Source organism: Brassica napus, unplaced genomic scaffold (genome assembly GCF_020379485.1).
Source record: "Brassica napus cultivar Da-Ae unplaced genomic scaffold, Da-Ae ScsIHWf_2248;HRSCAF=2901, whole genome shotgun sequence".
In the NCBI taxonomy this organism is placed as follows: Eukaryota; Viridiplantae; Streptophyta; class Magnoliopsida; order Brassicales; family Brassicaceae; genus Brassica; species Brassica napus.
In genome coordinates this window covers 11,660-26,677 of record NW_026015645.1, presented here as the reverse complement: position 1 = coordinate 26,677, position 15,018 = coordinate 11,660, and the positions used below count along the sequence as shown (strand labels likewise).

At 40.1% G+C, this 15,018-nt stretch overlaps 2 protein-coding genes and 1 pseudogene across 3 annotated transcripts; 2 read left to right on the top strand and 1 right to left on the bottom strand.

The window, feature by feature from the left end:
* The first annotated feature begins 3,653 nt into the window (after window positions 1-3,653).
* Window positions 3,654-6,849, top strand: LOC125600412 (pentatricopeptide repeat-containing protein At4g19220, mitochondrial-like). The gene has a single exon (XM_048773127.1). It carries the CDS (start codon window positions 3,672-3,674, stop codon window positions 6,522-6,524), a length of 2,853 nt encoding a protein of 950 aa, XP_048629084.1. The 5' UTR covers window positions 3,654-3,671; the 3' UTR covers window positions 6,525-6,849.
* Window positions 6,585-10,193, bottom strand: LOC125600413 (ABC transporter E family member 2-like). Of its 2 annotated transcripts, none has more exons than XM_048773128.1 (13): window positions 10,058-10,193; window positions 9,652-9,765; window positions 9,394-9,479; window positions 9,195-9,292; window positions 8,991-9,108; window positions 8,806-8,895; window positions 8,439-8,743; window positions 8,166-8,361; window positions 7,893-8,078; window positions 7,542-7,811; window positions 7,223-7,468; window positions 6,996-7,130; window positions 6,585-6,886 (listed from the first exon to the last, which is right to left on the bottom strand). In XM_048773128.1, exons 2-12 carry the CDS (start codon window positions 9,752-9,754, stop codon window positions 7,011-7,013), a joined length of 1,818 nt encoding a protein of 605 aa, XP_048629085.1. In that variant the 5' UTR covers window positions 9,755-9,765; window positions 10,058-10,193; the 3' UTR covers window positions 6,585-6,886; window positions 6,996-7,010. The 2 variants fall into 2 exon arrangements, with proteins under 2 accessions (XP_048629085.1, XP_048629086.1); XM_048773129.1 differs by having other exon boundaries at window positions 9,961-10,171.
* Window positions 10,194-10,430: 237 nt separating this feature from the next.
* Window positions 10,431-13,063, top strand: LOC125600414 (annotated as a pseudogene).
* Window positions 13,064-15,018: the final 1,955 nt, after the last annotated feature.

Below are 15,018 nucleotides of genomic sequence, written 5' to 3'. Positions count from 1 at the left end.
TGGCTGAATCGTTAATTAAGCGTCTGCAACTGATTGCAAGACCATTGATCATGAAATCAAAACTTCCAACCTCTGTATGGGGACATGCTATTTTGCATGCAGAAGCACTCATTCGAATCAGACCGAGTGCATACCACAAGTATTCCCCACTACAATTAGCGTTTGGTCGAGAACCAAATATTTCCCATTTAAGAATCTTTGGTTGTGCAGTATATGTGCCTGTAGCACCACCACAACGAACAAAGATGGGACCACAAAGAAGGTTGGGAATATATGTTGGTTGTGACTCTCCATCGATTATAAGATACCTAGAACCACAGACTGGTGACGTCTTTACAGCACGTTTTGCTGATTGTCATTTTGACGAAAATGTATTCCCAGTTCTAGGGGGAGAAAACAAAAATGTTGGAAGTGATATAAAATGGAGTGTACCATCATTGTTATATCTTGATCCTCCCACTAAAGAGTCAGAACTAGAAGTTCGACGAATTATGCATTTACAGAGTATAGCTAACCAGCTACCTGATGCATTTGTAGATACCAAGACGGTAACTAAATCTCATATACCAGCTGCAAATGCTCCTGCTCGTATCAAAATGCCAAATGAACAAGAAAAGGAGGATGACACACGAGAGCCAAAAACACGCCTGAAGCGTGGTAGACCTGTTGGTTCTAAGGATAAGAATCCTAGGAAACAGAAGAAAGCTGAAATATATGATGCACCCAAAATAGCAGAAAATATTTTGGAGGAAATAAATGATAAGGATTCTGATGAATCAGAGCATCATGAATCAGAGCATCATGAATCGAAAGATAATCATGAGATTTCTATTAATTACATCCATAATAAAAGGATATGGAATAGAAATGAACAAAATGACCTTGATGATGCTTTCTCATATATTGTGTCAAGTGAAATAAATGAAGAAATCGATGATCCAGAACCAAAATCTGTCTATGAATGTCAAAAGAGACATGATTGGGAACAATGGAAAAATGCAATACAAGCTGAACTTGATTCGCTTAATAAACGAAAAGTATTTGGATCTATTGTGCTCACACCTGCAGATGTGAGACCAGTTGGGTACAAATGGGTTTTCGTTCGAAAGCGAAATGAGAAAAATGAGATTACGAGATACAAAGCTCGTCTAGTGGCTCAAGGTTTTTCTCAAAGACCTGGAATCGATTATGAAGAAACGTATTCTCCAGTTATGGATGCCATTACATTTAGATTCCTGATGAGTCTAGCAGCTGATAAAAATCTAGAGATGCGTCTCATGGATGTTGTTACAGCTTATCTATACGGATCATTAGATACTGATATCTACATGAAAATCCCTGATGGATTTAAAATGCCAGAAGCATTAAGTTCCAAACCTAAAGAGTTATGTGCAATAAAATTGCAAAGATCATTATATGGGTTAAAACAATCTGGACGTATGTGGTACAATCGTCTCAGTGAACATTTAACAAAAGAAGGATATGTGAATGATCCTATATGTCCATGTGTTTTCATCAAGAAAACAATATCCGGATTTGTAATAATCGCGGTATATGTTGATGATCTTAACATTATCGGAACTCAAAAGGAAATACAAAAGGCATCAGACTATCTCAAAGGAGAATTTGAGATGAAAGATCTAGGACAGACACAGTACTGTCTTGGCCTACAAATAGAACATTCACAAAATGGTATATTTGTGCATCAATCCACATACACTAAAAGAGTGTTGAAACGATTTAACATGGATAAATCAACTCCTCTTAGCACCCCGATGGTCGTTAGGTCACTTAATATTGAAAGTGATCCATTTCGACCACCTGAGGAGAAAGAAGAGATACTTGGTCCGGAAGTACCATATCTAAGTGCAATTGGAGCGCTGATGTACCTTGCAAATTGTACACGGCCTGATATATCATTTGCTGTGAATCTTTTGGCAAGATTCAGCTCATCTCCAACCCGAAGACATTGGAATGGGATCAAACATGTTTTTCGTTACCTCCAAGGGACCATTGATTTAGGCTTATTTTATCCTAAAAGTTCAAAAGGTCAAATGGTTGGTTTTGCAGATGCAGGATATCTTTCAGATCCACACAAAGCCCGATCGCAAACAGGATACGTTTTTACGATCGGAGGCACTGCTATATCTTGGCGTTCCCAGAAACAAACGCTCGTGGCTACTTCTTCAAATCATGCTGAGATCATTGCACTCCATGAAGCAAGTAGAGAATGTGTATGGCTGAGATCAATGAGCCGACACATCTGTTCAAGCAGCGGGATTGGCGAAAATACGGAGCCAACTATTTTATATGAAGATAATGCAGCATGTGTTGCTCAAACAAAGGACGGATATATCAAAAGCGATAGAACGAAGCATATTCATCCGAAGTTCTTCTCATACACTCAAGAGCTCGTGAAGAAGAAAGAGATTGAAGTAAGATATGTCCAATCATGCGACAATGCAGCTGATCTCTTCACAAAATCACTTCCGACTTCGATATTCAGAAAACATGTTCGTAACATTGGAATGCATCATCAGAAGGATTTATGACTGCTCATTCGAGGGGGAGCTTACGTAGTTGTACTCTTTTTACCTTACTATGGTTTTTCCCATTGGGTTTTCCTAGAAAGGTTTTTTTAACGAGGCAACGAAGACGTTAAGCGAGAGTGGATAGTGACACCGGTCCCCAAGGGGGAGTGTTATGAGCCGCATATGTTGAAAATTATAAAGGATGTGGGGCCCGTTGCACTATTTGCACAGTTAATTTCTCTTCTATATAAACGATCGTTTCGATCGTTTATAGACACACCATTTTCCTTCTCCTTCTAATAACACATCCTCTCTTATTATCAGTGTTATCTTCTCATACGGGTATAAAATTTTGCCCTTATTTAAATTTCTTCGATACAATAAAATTCTAGTTTTTTTATAACACGTAGTAGTTTGTTAACGGCAGTTAATGCATTTTAAACAAGATTTATTAATGTGGTCTATAAAGAAAAGAGGGAATTAATATCGAATTACACGAAAATGGTCAATGCAATAATAATAAAAAAAAAATACTATAGGCAATGCTTTCGGGGACACGAAACTTATGATATGCAATGCTTTCGGGAGAGTTAACGAGTACAGTACGGATCTCGTCGACTATTATTAATTGATAAACTATTAAACCATTGGGGTCTTGGAGACATTAGTTTAATCCCCAAGAATCATACGTTGAAGAGCCCTTGTATGATTGTACTTCAAACTAGTAGTGGAAATATGGTTCATTGGTGAAAGTAGAATCGTTGGACGTAAATTCTAACAAATAGAATTATTGATTGTAGAATTGTCTCTTAATAATTTTCATAATTTGTAATACAATAATAAATTAGTGTTTAAAAACTATAGAATTCTTAGTTATTTATTTTAAATTTTATAAACAAATGGTCTGAAAGGAATAAGATGAGCATTCATGTCCCAAAGGGAATAACTACTCGCCAACCAACCAAAGACAATAGACATCATGTCACAATACGTTGTCTAAGACATGCATGCATGTCCTTTATAAAAAACATTCGTGTCAGAAAAAAAAAATCAATTTAAGAAAAAGGCTCAATGAAATGAGCCCAGTAAAGGCCCAATTAAAAAAATTTAAATGGTTTTGCCGCCGCCGGGAAACCCGCCATGTCCAGGTGTTGGATGATGGTAAGAAACTCTACAATTTCACCGGAAAAGCTGAGACTTTACTGCTCCGGTCACATAATCTGCTCTTTTAGGCGCTCGTTTCCTCGCCGGAAGTTTCTTTCCGGTTGCTATTCTTTCCATTTTCACATCACTAAAGAAAAACATGAGCGATACTTCAGTTCAGCCGTTTCGTCTCAAGATACTCTTATTGACCATAAGGTGTTCGACGAAATGCGTAACAGAGATAATAAGACGGCGGAGTCGAGCTATATGTTCGTTCGAGATTTACTTAGATCCTCCATGATGAGAGCGGAGGCAGAGACTCCGAGGAGCATCCATTGTTTTGCTCTGAAGAGTGGGTTTCTTCAAGATTTGCATGCGTCTTCAAAGCTCCTGACGCTTTACGGTAAAGCAGGGGACTTTGTGTCTTCTTTGGGTCTGTTTAGTGAGCTGAAAGTGAAAGATGTGATTGCTTGGAACAGTGTGATCACTGCTCTGAACCAAAATGGTCGTTCCATGGCAGCTCTTGGAGTTTTCGTTGAGATGATTCAGAAGGGAACTAGGTTTGATTCGACAACGCTGTTACTTGCACTGTCGGCGTTATCAAGTTTGAACCTTTCGAATGTCTGTCTAGTGGTTCATTGTTTGGCGATAGAGGCTGGCTTGGTGTCTGATAATAACTTATGCAATGCGTTGATGAATATTTACGCAGAAGGCGAGGATTTGAAGTCTGCGGAGCGTGTGTTCACGCGTATGGAACACCGAGATATTATTTCTTGGAACACAATCGTGACAAAATGTCTTGCAAATGGCCAGTACTGGAAATCGTTGGAGTATTTCAAGTCGATGACTGTTTCAGGACAAGAAGCTGATAATGTGACTTTTTCAAGTGTTATATCTGCTTGTGCTTCTCTTGAAGAGCTCTCTTTAGGTGAATCCTTCCACGGGATGGTTATTAGATCAGGTTATGTCCCAGAAGCTTATGTCTCTGTGGCCAACTCTATCATTTCGATGTACTCAAAATGTGGGAACATTGATGCTGCAGAAACCGTGTTCGAGAAAATATCTTGCAAGGATGTGATTTCTTGGAATGCAGTCCTTAATGGTTTTGCTTCAAATGGGATGTCTCAAGAAGCATTTGGTATCTTTAAGGAAATGCTGTCGTTGAATAGGATTCAGCCTGATATCGCCACGGTGGCTACAGTAACTTCTATTTGTGGTGATATGTGTCTGTCGCGAGAGGGGAGATCAATTCATGGTTACACTGTTCGCAGGGAGATCCAGTCCAGAGCATTAGTGGTAATAAACAGCCTTATTGATATGTACGGTAAGTGTGGCTTAACAAGGCAGGCTGAGTTGTTGTTCAAGGTAACAACTGATCGAGACTTGGTTTCGTGGAATTCGATGATATCTGCTTTTGTGCAAAACGGGTTTACGCAAGAAGCTAAGACTCTGTTCAAGGAAGTTGTCAGTGAGTATTCTCGTTCAAAGTTTAGCTTGTCAACCGTGTTGGCAATTCTTCCGTCTTGTTGTTCATCTGATTCGCTCATATTTGGCAAATCAGTACATTGTTGGCAGCTAAAGCTAGGATTTGGGAATAATATCCTTTCAGCTAATTCAGTTATAAACATGTACATCGGCTGCAGGGACCTACCTTCAGCGTTTTTGCTGTTAGAGATGATATCCGAAACTAGGGATCTTGCGTCTTGGAACTCTGCTATCTATGGCTGTGCATCGAATGGTCACCATTCAGAATCACTGAGAGCGTTTCGAGCAATGAGCCATGAAGGGAAAGTTAGCCATGACATGATTACTCTTCTGGGGACTATCTCGGCATGTGGAAACCTCGGACTATTCTCAGAAGGAAGATGCTTTCATGGACTAGCAATTAAGACTTTGAGAGAGTCTGAGACCCAGTTGCAGAACACGTTGATCACCATGTATGGTAGATGTAAAGACATCGATAGTGCAGTGAAGGTCTTTGGCTTGATCTCTGACCCTAACTTATGTTCCTGGAACTGTGTGATATCAACTTTGTCTCAGAACAAGGCTGGACCCGAAGCGATTCAGCTATTTAGAAAACTCGAGGTAGAGCCGAACGAGATCACATTCGTTGGCCTTCTCTCCGCTTCAACTCAGCTCGGGTCTACAGGATATGGTATGCAGGCGCATTGTTATCTCATCCGCCGTGGGTTTCAAGCTAACCCTTTCATCTGTGCCGCGCTCGTGGACATGTACAGCAGCTGCGGGAGGGTAGAAACCGGCATGAAGGTGTTTAGAAACTCAGGAGTGAGGTCAATTGCTGCTTGGAACTCGGTTATTTCTGCATATGGATTCCATGGAATGGGAGAAAAGGCTATGGAATTGTTTAATGAAATGAGTATCTCAGGGATGGAACCAAACAAGAGCACTTTCATCAGTCTACTGTCAGCTTGCAGCCACTCAGGGTTTGTAGAAGAAGGTCTAAAATATTACAACCAGATGGAGGATAGATTCGGGGTGAAACCAGTCACAGAGCATCGGGTTTGTGTTGTTGACATGCTTGGCAGGGCAGGGAAACTAAGAGAAGCTTATGAGTTCATCAAAGGGATCGGAGAGGCACAGAAAGCAGGTGTATGGGGAGCTTTGCTGAGTGCTTGTAACTATCATGGAGATACAGAGTTGGGGAAAGAAGCTGCAGAGGTTTTGTTCGAAATGGAACCAGACAATGCATCTTACTATGTCTCATTGTCGAATACGTATGTTAGGTTGGGAGGCTGGGAAGAAGCTGTGCGGCTACGGAAGACGGTGGAGGATAAAGCATTAAAGAAGCTTCCTGGTTACAGTAGTATTGACATTAGTGTAGGATTGTAGGATAATGTTTCTTGAAAGTTTCATATATCAGTGATTAGTTTAGGCTTTGTGAGAAGTAGATAAAATAGTAATAGGCAGTACATTCCTTGTAAAATCTAAATAATAACATTACAACAGTAAAGAAAGTACAAATAGTTAAAAAGATTCAAAGAGTTTTATTGCTCAGTTAATAAAAAACCTGGCAAAGTATACAGCAAAATCTGAGTAGCAAAACTGAACAGACAATCAAAAGCTTGAGAAGAGAAACATCTCCTTAGGACCTCGGAAAAAGATGGTTGCGAGCTCATAGATCAACTTCCTCAGAGCGAAAGACCTTCATGGAATTCAGACAATGTTTCTATATCCAGATCATGCCCTATGTTCTGTGAATCCATAAAGGAAATAAATAGAGAACAAACATTTCAGATATTGGCTCTTATCAAATGCTGTGTGATTGATAAAAACAACATTGGTATTTTAGAGATTAAGAACCTCATGGTAGTTGCCTTAATCGTCCAAGTAGTAGTATGAGCCAGCAGACTTTTGCTCCCTGTCTTTAGTCGACTCTAATTTGTTGATTCTTGGTCTGAAATTGGTGGGATCCCGTCTGAAGGTGATGTTTAGATGCTGTATAAATGAAAACCATTAGCAGCATGCATTAGGTCATGTTTTTGCTTGCTCATGAAGTGTATGACTAAAGAGGGGTATAAGAGACTTACGGATAGGAAGAGATTCATCCCACTGAGTAGTGACTGAGGACAATTTGCAACACAATCAATGGATGGCTGTCCTTCATAGACAATGACCCGGTCTGCTAAATAGGTAGCCATTATAAAGTCATGCTCGACTATAAATGCAGTTTTCTTTGCATGGAGAATGAATCGCTTAATGACTTTAGAAGCCACAATACGTTGCTCTGAATCCAGATATGCACTTGGCTCATCAATCAGGTATATATCCGCAGGCTGCACAAAAGTTTGTGTATGCATGAGATCACTGAGAGACAAAGAAAACAAACTTCCAACACAAGATACTCACCTTTCCGAGGCACAGAGCTAATGCAACCCTCTGCAGCTCTCCTCCAGAGAGATTGACAACTTCCTGATCCATCAACTGCTCGATCTGAAGCGGTTTCATCACGTCCGACACAAACTGAGGATGCATGTACGAATCCCGAATCTTCTGATGTAGCAAGTGCCTAACTGAATTCTGAAACTTGGGGCTGATCTTTTGTGGCTTGTAAGAGACATTGAATTCTGGTATCTCTATGTCTGATTGTTCTGTCTCGTCTGGTTTTAACAAACCCGCCTGTTAAATTTTTTACCAATTAATACTAGTTTAGGAGTCTGAAACTCTTAAAGAGAGGATTATAACGGAGGAAGAGAATACCAGCATCCGGATGAACGTTGTCTTCCCAGTACCATTCTCCCCAAGCATAACGATAATCTGAGAGTCCGTGAATTCACCTTCCGTCACTTTCAACCTGAAATTTCCTTGAGTTTTGGTCATGGTTGGGTACTTGTACCTAGCGTACGACTGTATTTCCTCAGCACTTTCTTGTGGAGTCTCAGCAACCTTCCAACAAAAGAAGAACCATTAAGGACACAATATTGACTACCGTTGTGAAGCGACATTGCCTCTGCACAATCAAAGAAAGTTTACCTTGAAGGTCAGCGACTCATCTCTAAAACGTAGATTTTCTGTGGGAACGAACCCAGCCAAGAAAATGTTGATTCCTTCTCTAACAGAGAAGGGGAGAGTCACGACACCATAGGCTCCTGGTTTCCCATACAGACAGCAAATGAAATCCGACAAGTAGTCAAGAACACTGAGATCATGCTCCACCACAATGACGTAGCTGGAAGAAAAAGGAAAATAACTGTAAGTAGCTTTATTCTATATCCAAAATAATCAAAAGATGGAAAAATTCAAAACCTATTAGGCCTAAGGAGGGAACGGACGACTTGAGCAGCTTTGAGTCTTTGCTTAACATCAAGGTAACTAGACGGCTCATCGAACATGTAAATCTCAGCGTTTTGTATGGCGACAACAGCGATGGCGAATCTCTGCAGCTCACCACCAGATAAATTCTCAACGTCACGATCAATGACCTGGTTCAGCTGCAGATCAGCACAGAGCTCCGCCTTCTTGTCTCTCTCGTCCTTCTGGTCAAGGACCTCTCCAACGTTGCCTCGCACAGCTTTTGGGATGTGGTCCACATACTGAGGCTTTATAATGGCCTGTCGTGGACACCAAAATCTCAATTTATGTCATTCAATGAAAGGTCAATTCACAATTATACCTTTAGATTATCTTCTAGAATACGGGTGAAGTAGTTTTGAAGTTCAGACCCACGGAAGTGAGTCAAGATTTCTTGCCAGTCTGGAGGATTCTGCACAATAAAGAGAATTATTTAAATCAAACTAGTCCAGAGACCAGAGATGCAATTTTCAGACAAAAGTTCAGAAACTGAGGAGAGACTATTACAGTGAAACGGCCCAAATTTGGTTTGAGCTTCCCCGCCAAAATTTTCAGAGCGGTTGATTTTCCAATACCATTTGTCCCAACCAACCCTAGGACCTGACCTGGCCTTGGAACCGGGAGCCTGGAAGTAAAGACATAGTTTACATTGTCTTAAAACTAGGAGAGGAATCAGTTTTTCTCAAAGGAAGAAATAAAAGATAAACAAACCTGTGCAACTTGAAAGTGTTTGCACCATAACGATGGGTCGTGTCTTTCTCTAAGTCTCTGGGAAGATTGATGATCTGAATAGCTTCAAATGGGCATTTCTGCAATTGTAAAGCAACATAAAAATCTATTTAGCGTCCCAGTTATGGCTACATGTACATAGGTATATATGCGGAATCAGAAATAGTATATTCAGACATACCTTCACACAAATACCGCAACCAATGCACAACTCCTCTGAGATGAAAGCAAGCTTGGAACCAACAGTCACCTCAATGCAAAGTTTTCCTAAGATAAACATAAGTGTGGCACTAAAATTTTTAGAGTGATCATAAAAAACATCAAGTCGGTAGTATCAAGTTACAAACTAATGGCTTCACACGTAACCTTAACCACTACGCAATAACTAGACATATCCATAAGAATTTAATCTTGGAATAAGTAAGAAAAAAAAAAGCACCCGTCTTGACCACAGGACAGCTCTTCTTGCACTCTTGGCGACATTTCTTTGGCTTGCAACGGTCTGAACTCACAATAGCAATACGTGTCAACCGATCTGCCATCTCTCAAATATCTAAAAAGAAGCAAATATATTCAATACACAATCTGATAGCAGAACAAACTATTCATTTCAAGCTTGGATAAACGCAAATTCAATACTTCGAATAAACAGGTGAAGCAAGTTTTTTTTTTTTCCAAAAAAAATTCATCTATACAGCGACAAAGGTTGACACTTTCCCGAGTGATAGAAGAGATCAAATCTATAAACCTTTTTTAACGTAACTAGAAGATATTTTGAAGAAAGTTCGAAGCTTTTGATACAATCCCAGATATAAAATTTAACGGTGAATCAATCAAGAGCCAAACTGAGATAATTGAGAGATTCAGATTGAGCTGAGCTTCGAGGGAGATGGAGGTGAGGAAGCGTGCGTCGATTCTTTTAAGGAACCAGCGGAGAGAGAGAGAGAGCACACGCGCCTCAGAGTTTATGCCTTTGTCCAAAAGCAATGTTAGGGTTACTCTGGATCATCTGTTTCCGACAGGTTTGACCCGACTTGCTTTTTATTGGGCTTGGGTCGGTCAAATTATGGGCCCAGCATTGCAACAAATATTTTAGAATAAAGGAACTACAGAAAATATTATTTACGTTTCAACCCCAAATGTTTTCAGATGTTCCAAATATTCCCCAAACATTGAAATGTAGAACACAGGGACAAAGCCATAGAGATCGTTCTCCTCATTCGTCTTCGTTTCCTCTGGTGTGAGTCGTGGTTTCAGCACCGATACTCCTCCTCAGATCTGCTGGAGATTCTCGATTCGTAGATTAGCTTTGTGCTTCTAAGACGCAGATCTAGTGCTGGGAAAATGCCAATGCGTCTTTCTGGTACCGCACCCTAACTCTCGAAATCATCGCAGTGTTGGTTTGAGCTCTATAAAGTAGTATATGTAGGCAAGAGAGAGACATGTTTTTTGGTAGGATCACTCAACTATTCACTGCTGCTTCTGTTACATCGCTGGATGTAGGAACCTCAGCGCCAGATTCCATCAGTTTTGGTAGTAGTGGACGAAAGAATGGTTTGAGACACTCGGCGTCTCTCCAAGACTTCTCTTCCTATCACGGCTTTGATCCTGATGAAGAAGCCATTCTCGCTCCGCAAAATATAACATGGGGACAAAATGGGTCTAGTTTCTCCAAGGACAAGGGAGGTGTTCCCAATGGGACCAATCCATCTAGGAGCGGGCGTAAATGGATCCGTGCGGTTATGATCCTTATGTGTTTGGTTCTGTTTGCTTTTCTGGTGTATATAGTCTCCATGTATGTTTATACAAACTGGTCTCGGGGAGCGTCGAGATACTATGTTGTGTTTGACTGCGGAAGCACGGGGACTCGGGCGTATGTCTACCAGGCATCTATAAATTACAGGAAAGACAGTAGTCTCCCCATTGTTATGAAGTCTCTGACGGAAGGTATTTCTAGAAAGACTAGTGGCCGTGCTTACGATCGTATGGAGACAGAACCTGGGTTTGACAAGCTTGTCAACAACAGATCGGGGTTGAAAACTGCTATAAAACCGCTTATCCAGTGGGCAGAGAAGCAAATCCCCAAGCATGCTCATAGAACCACGTCTCTCTTCGTATTTGCAACAGCGGGTGTCCGAAGTCCCCGTTCACTTGTAGGAGGGAGTGGGTTAAGATCATCAGTGGTACAGAGGAAGCTTATTTTGGATGGACGGCTCTTAATTACCAAACGAGCATGTTAGGAGCCGTGCCAAAGAAGGCAACCTTTGGTGCACTTGACTTAGGTGGCTCATCGTTGCAGGTAACGTTTGAGAACGAGGAGCGAACGCATAATGAGACCAACCTGAATCTCAGGATTGGGTCTGTTAACCATCATCTTAGTGCATATTCTCTCGCCGGATATGGTCTCAACGATGCGTTTGAAAGGTCTGTTGTTAATCTTTTGAAGAGGCAGCCAGATGTCAATAAATCGGATTTGATTGGAGGAAAACTGGAGATGAAACATCCTTGTTTGAATTCTGGATACAAGGGACAGTATATATGTTCTCAGTGTGCTCCCAGTGTCCGACGACGTAAAAAGGGGAAGACAGGAGTTCCTATCAAGCTCGTTGGTGCTCCAAACTGGGGAGAGTGCAGCGCTCTAGCAAAAATTGCTGTTAATAGCTCTGAGTGGTCAAACACGGAACGTGGAGCGGATTGTGACTTGCAGCCTTGTGCCCTTCCTGATGGTTACCCGCGTCCTCACGGTCAGTTCTACGCTGTATCCGGATTCTTCGTGGTCTACCGGTTTTTCAATCTAAGCGCTGAAGCTTCCCTTGATGATGTCTTGGAAAAGGGTAGGGAGTTTTGTGAAAAGGCTTGGCAAGTTGCCAGAACCAGTGTTTCTCCACAGCCTTTCATTGAACAGTACTGCTTTAGAGCGCCATACATAGTCTCCCTGTTACGAGAAGGTTTGTATATTACGGATAAGCAAATCGTAATTGGGTCTGGGAGTATAACTTGGACACTCGGAGTAGCTATTTTGGAAGCAGGGAAGGCTCTATCTTCTTCTACATTGGGGCTAAAGAGCTATGAGACTCTGAGCATGAAGATAAACCCAATAGCCCTTATATCTGGTTTGCTCGTCTCATTGCTTCTGCTTCTCTGTGCACTGTCACGCGTCAGCAACTGTATGCCAAGATTCTTTCGAAAGTCATATCTCCCACTTTTTAGACACAGTAGCGCTTCCCTTAACATTCCGTCTCCTTTCAAGTTCCAGCGATGGAGTCCTATGAGCCCAGGTAATTCAATTTTGCATAATCTTTGAGTTATGGCCTGTTCTTGAAGATATTGATTCCTAAAAGCTTTGTTTTTCTCATTCAGGGGTGAAGACACCGTTGAGTCCAACTGTGAGGAGTTCACCGCATAGGCCATGTAGTTTTGGAAGCAGCATACAGCTCATGGAGTCTTCTTCATTGTACTCATCGAGCAGCAGCGTTATGCATAGTTATTCTTCTGATAGCTTAGGGGAAATGCAAGTCGACGGTAGTAGTTCCTTCTGGTCCTCACCTCGCAGGAGTCAAATGCGTCTCCAAAGCCGGAGATCACAGTCTCGAGAAGATCTTAGTTCGTCGCTCGCTGAATCACACATGCTCAAGATGTAGTAGAAGACGTTTATTGGTACGGTTTTTTTTTTTAATCACTTCCACTATTTATTTTTTCCTCTTTTCCGGTTTTATAGAATCTAAAAAGAAAAAGAAAGGAAATCTTCATGAGAGAGCAAAATGTTTATCTGTTTCAGTTGACATGTAATATTCATTCTATACCATTGATATACTTATGTGATTTACTAATTTAACACCAATTCAACGATCTATCACTCTCTTCCTCTAAACCATTTTTGCCATTCACTTTGCCTCCCAAAAGGGACACTTGGAAGTTGTGAGAACTCTATTTTCTTTCGGAGTTCCAGTGAATCCATCAGTAAACTCAATAATTCATTCAAGAATTAGATAAAAAGTGTCTAATATATAAAGAAATGTCTAATTCTAATATATAAAGAGATATCCACATGTGGAATTGATTCTAATGCTCAAAGTGGACAATATCGTATTAATCGAATAATATAGAGTTAGATATGGACTTTCAAAATCCCAACAATAGTGCTCATTGCTCATGTCTGATTCTTTGATTCATTATTTTTTAATGCTACATTTTTATTTGTTTTTGTTTACTACTTTACTTGATGGTTACGCGATGTATTTAGTATCCATGAATGACCTTTGTCTGGTCTAGCTCCATTGACCAATGCCTCTCCCAACATATTCATTATTCCAAAAAGAGGTAGTGTATTATACTACCATTTTGGTTAACTTCATTGATTTGTTGTCATGATCTAGGGATTCTAACTACAACTTAGTATTTTTGATATATTTCGGATACCGAAAACAAGTATGTGAGAATATCTAATTTTTTTGTCCAATCAAAACAATATCAAATTAAATTCTATGGACGTGAAATCAAAGTAGGTGATAAAATAGTCGGAAGACAGATCAATCTACCCTTGTGTGATTTCTATTGAATCATATACTGTGGGATGCATGACTTTTTTGAGACAATTATGAATTTTGGGATGCAAATTAATAGGCCAAAAAATGTATTGAAATACTAGTTCTTTTTTTTTCTTAGGCTAACTAAATTTCATTCTCAATTCTACGAGAATTTTTATGAAAGCATTTCATTTTCTTATCTTGGATATAAATTTTACTATTCCAAAATGTATGTTAATTTTTGGCATAATTCTTATTCTGATGACCGATTCAAGCTCTGATCATTACAAGGAGCTTCATGACATTATAGCTATCGTTGGACTAATTATCCGAAGGGATCGGTTAATTGTCGCAAGAGCACAAAAATTGAACATTTCTTATCACAACTTTTTTCATAGAAGAAATAAGTCAACATTCCTTTCACTCTTCCGTTGATGAGGAAATTCTGGGGAGGATGGGGAGGAATATCAGGTTGAACTTCAAGATACAAATATATGCTACACTGATTTCTCCCCGGCTGTTTTTGGTACTGTAGCCCACAAACACATCGAGGTACACATCCCACTGTAACCTTCGTTTGCTAGTTTCATGTCATAAATACCAGAAGTGGGATAGTTGACATTTTCAAAATCTAGTAGAAATATGGTGGACTTACTCTTAAGCTTATCAATCAAATCTTCATCTTCAGGAGTAATTGCTATCGGCGTCCTTTCATTCATCCGTCTTCTTTTATTCCTATTTTTTTTCTTCTTCGGGTTGAGGTAGAGGCTTTGTGATCTTCTTCTTCTTCTGCTCCACCCCGCTTCCTCTTCTTATTCTCCCTCTACTTACCCTTGTAAGCCCTCTTATTCTTCTTCCTCCTCTCCTTCCTAGCAGCAACATTTTGGGTTTCTTCCTCCGCGGCCGTCATCGTGTTCTTGTTCCGTGACTCGCTGATCTATGTTACTCTGGTTTAGGGTTTCTTACCCCCTCGTTTTTTTTTGTTTGTCAATTACAATTTGGTATTGGACTAAAGAGGTAAAGCCCAAAAGAATTTATATTAGGTTTAAGAAAAGAATTTATATTAGGTTTAAGAAAATAAACGAAATCACCCACAAAATAAATGAAAGAAATGTGAACGTTATGTGACAACAACTACTCAATGAAACAAAGTTAATATTTTATGTTTAACTAGATTTTGATCCGCGCTTTCACAATCTTTATTTTTTTACTCTTTTTCTGGTATTACATAATCTAAAAAGAAAAAGTAAGAAGGACATCTTCATGAGAGAGTAAAAAAG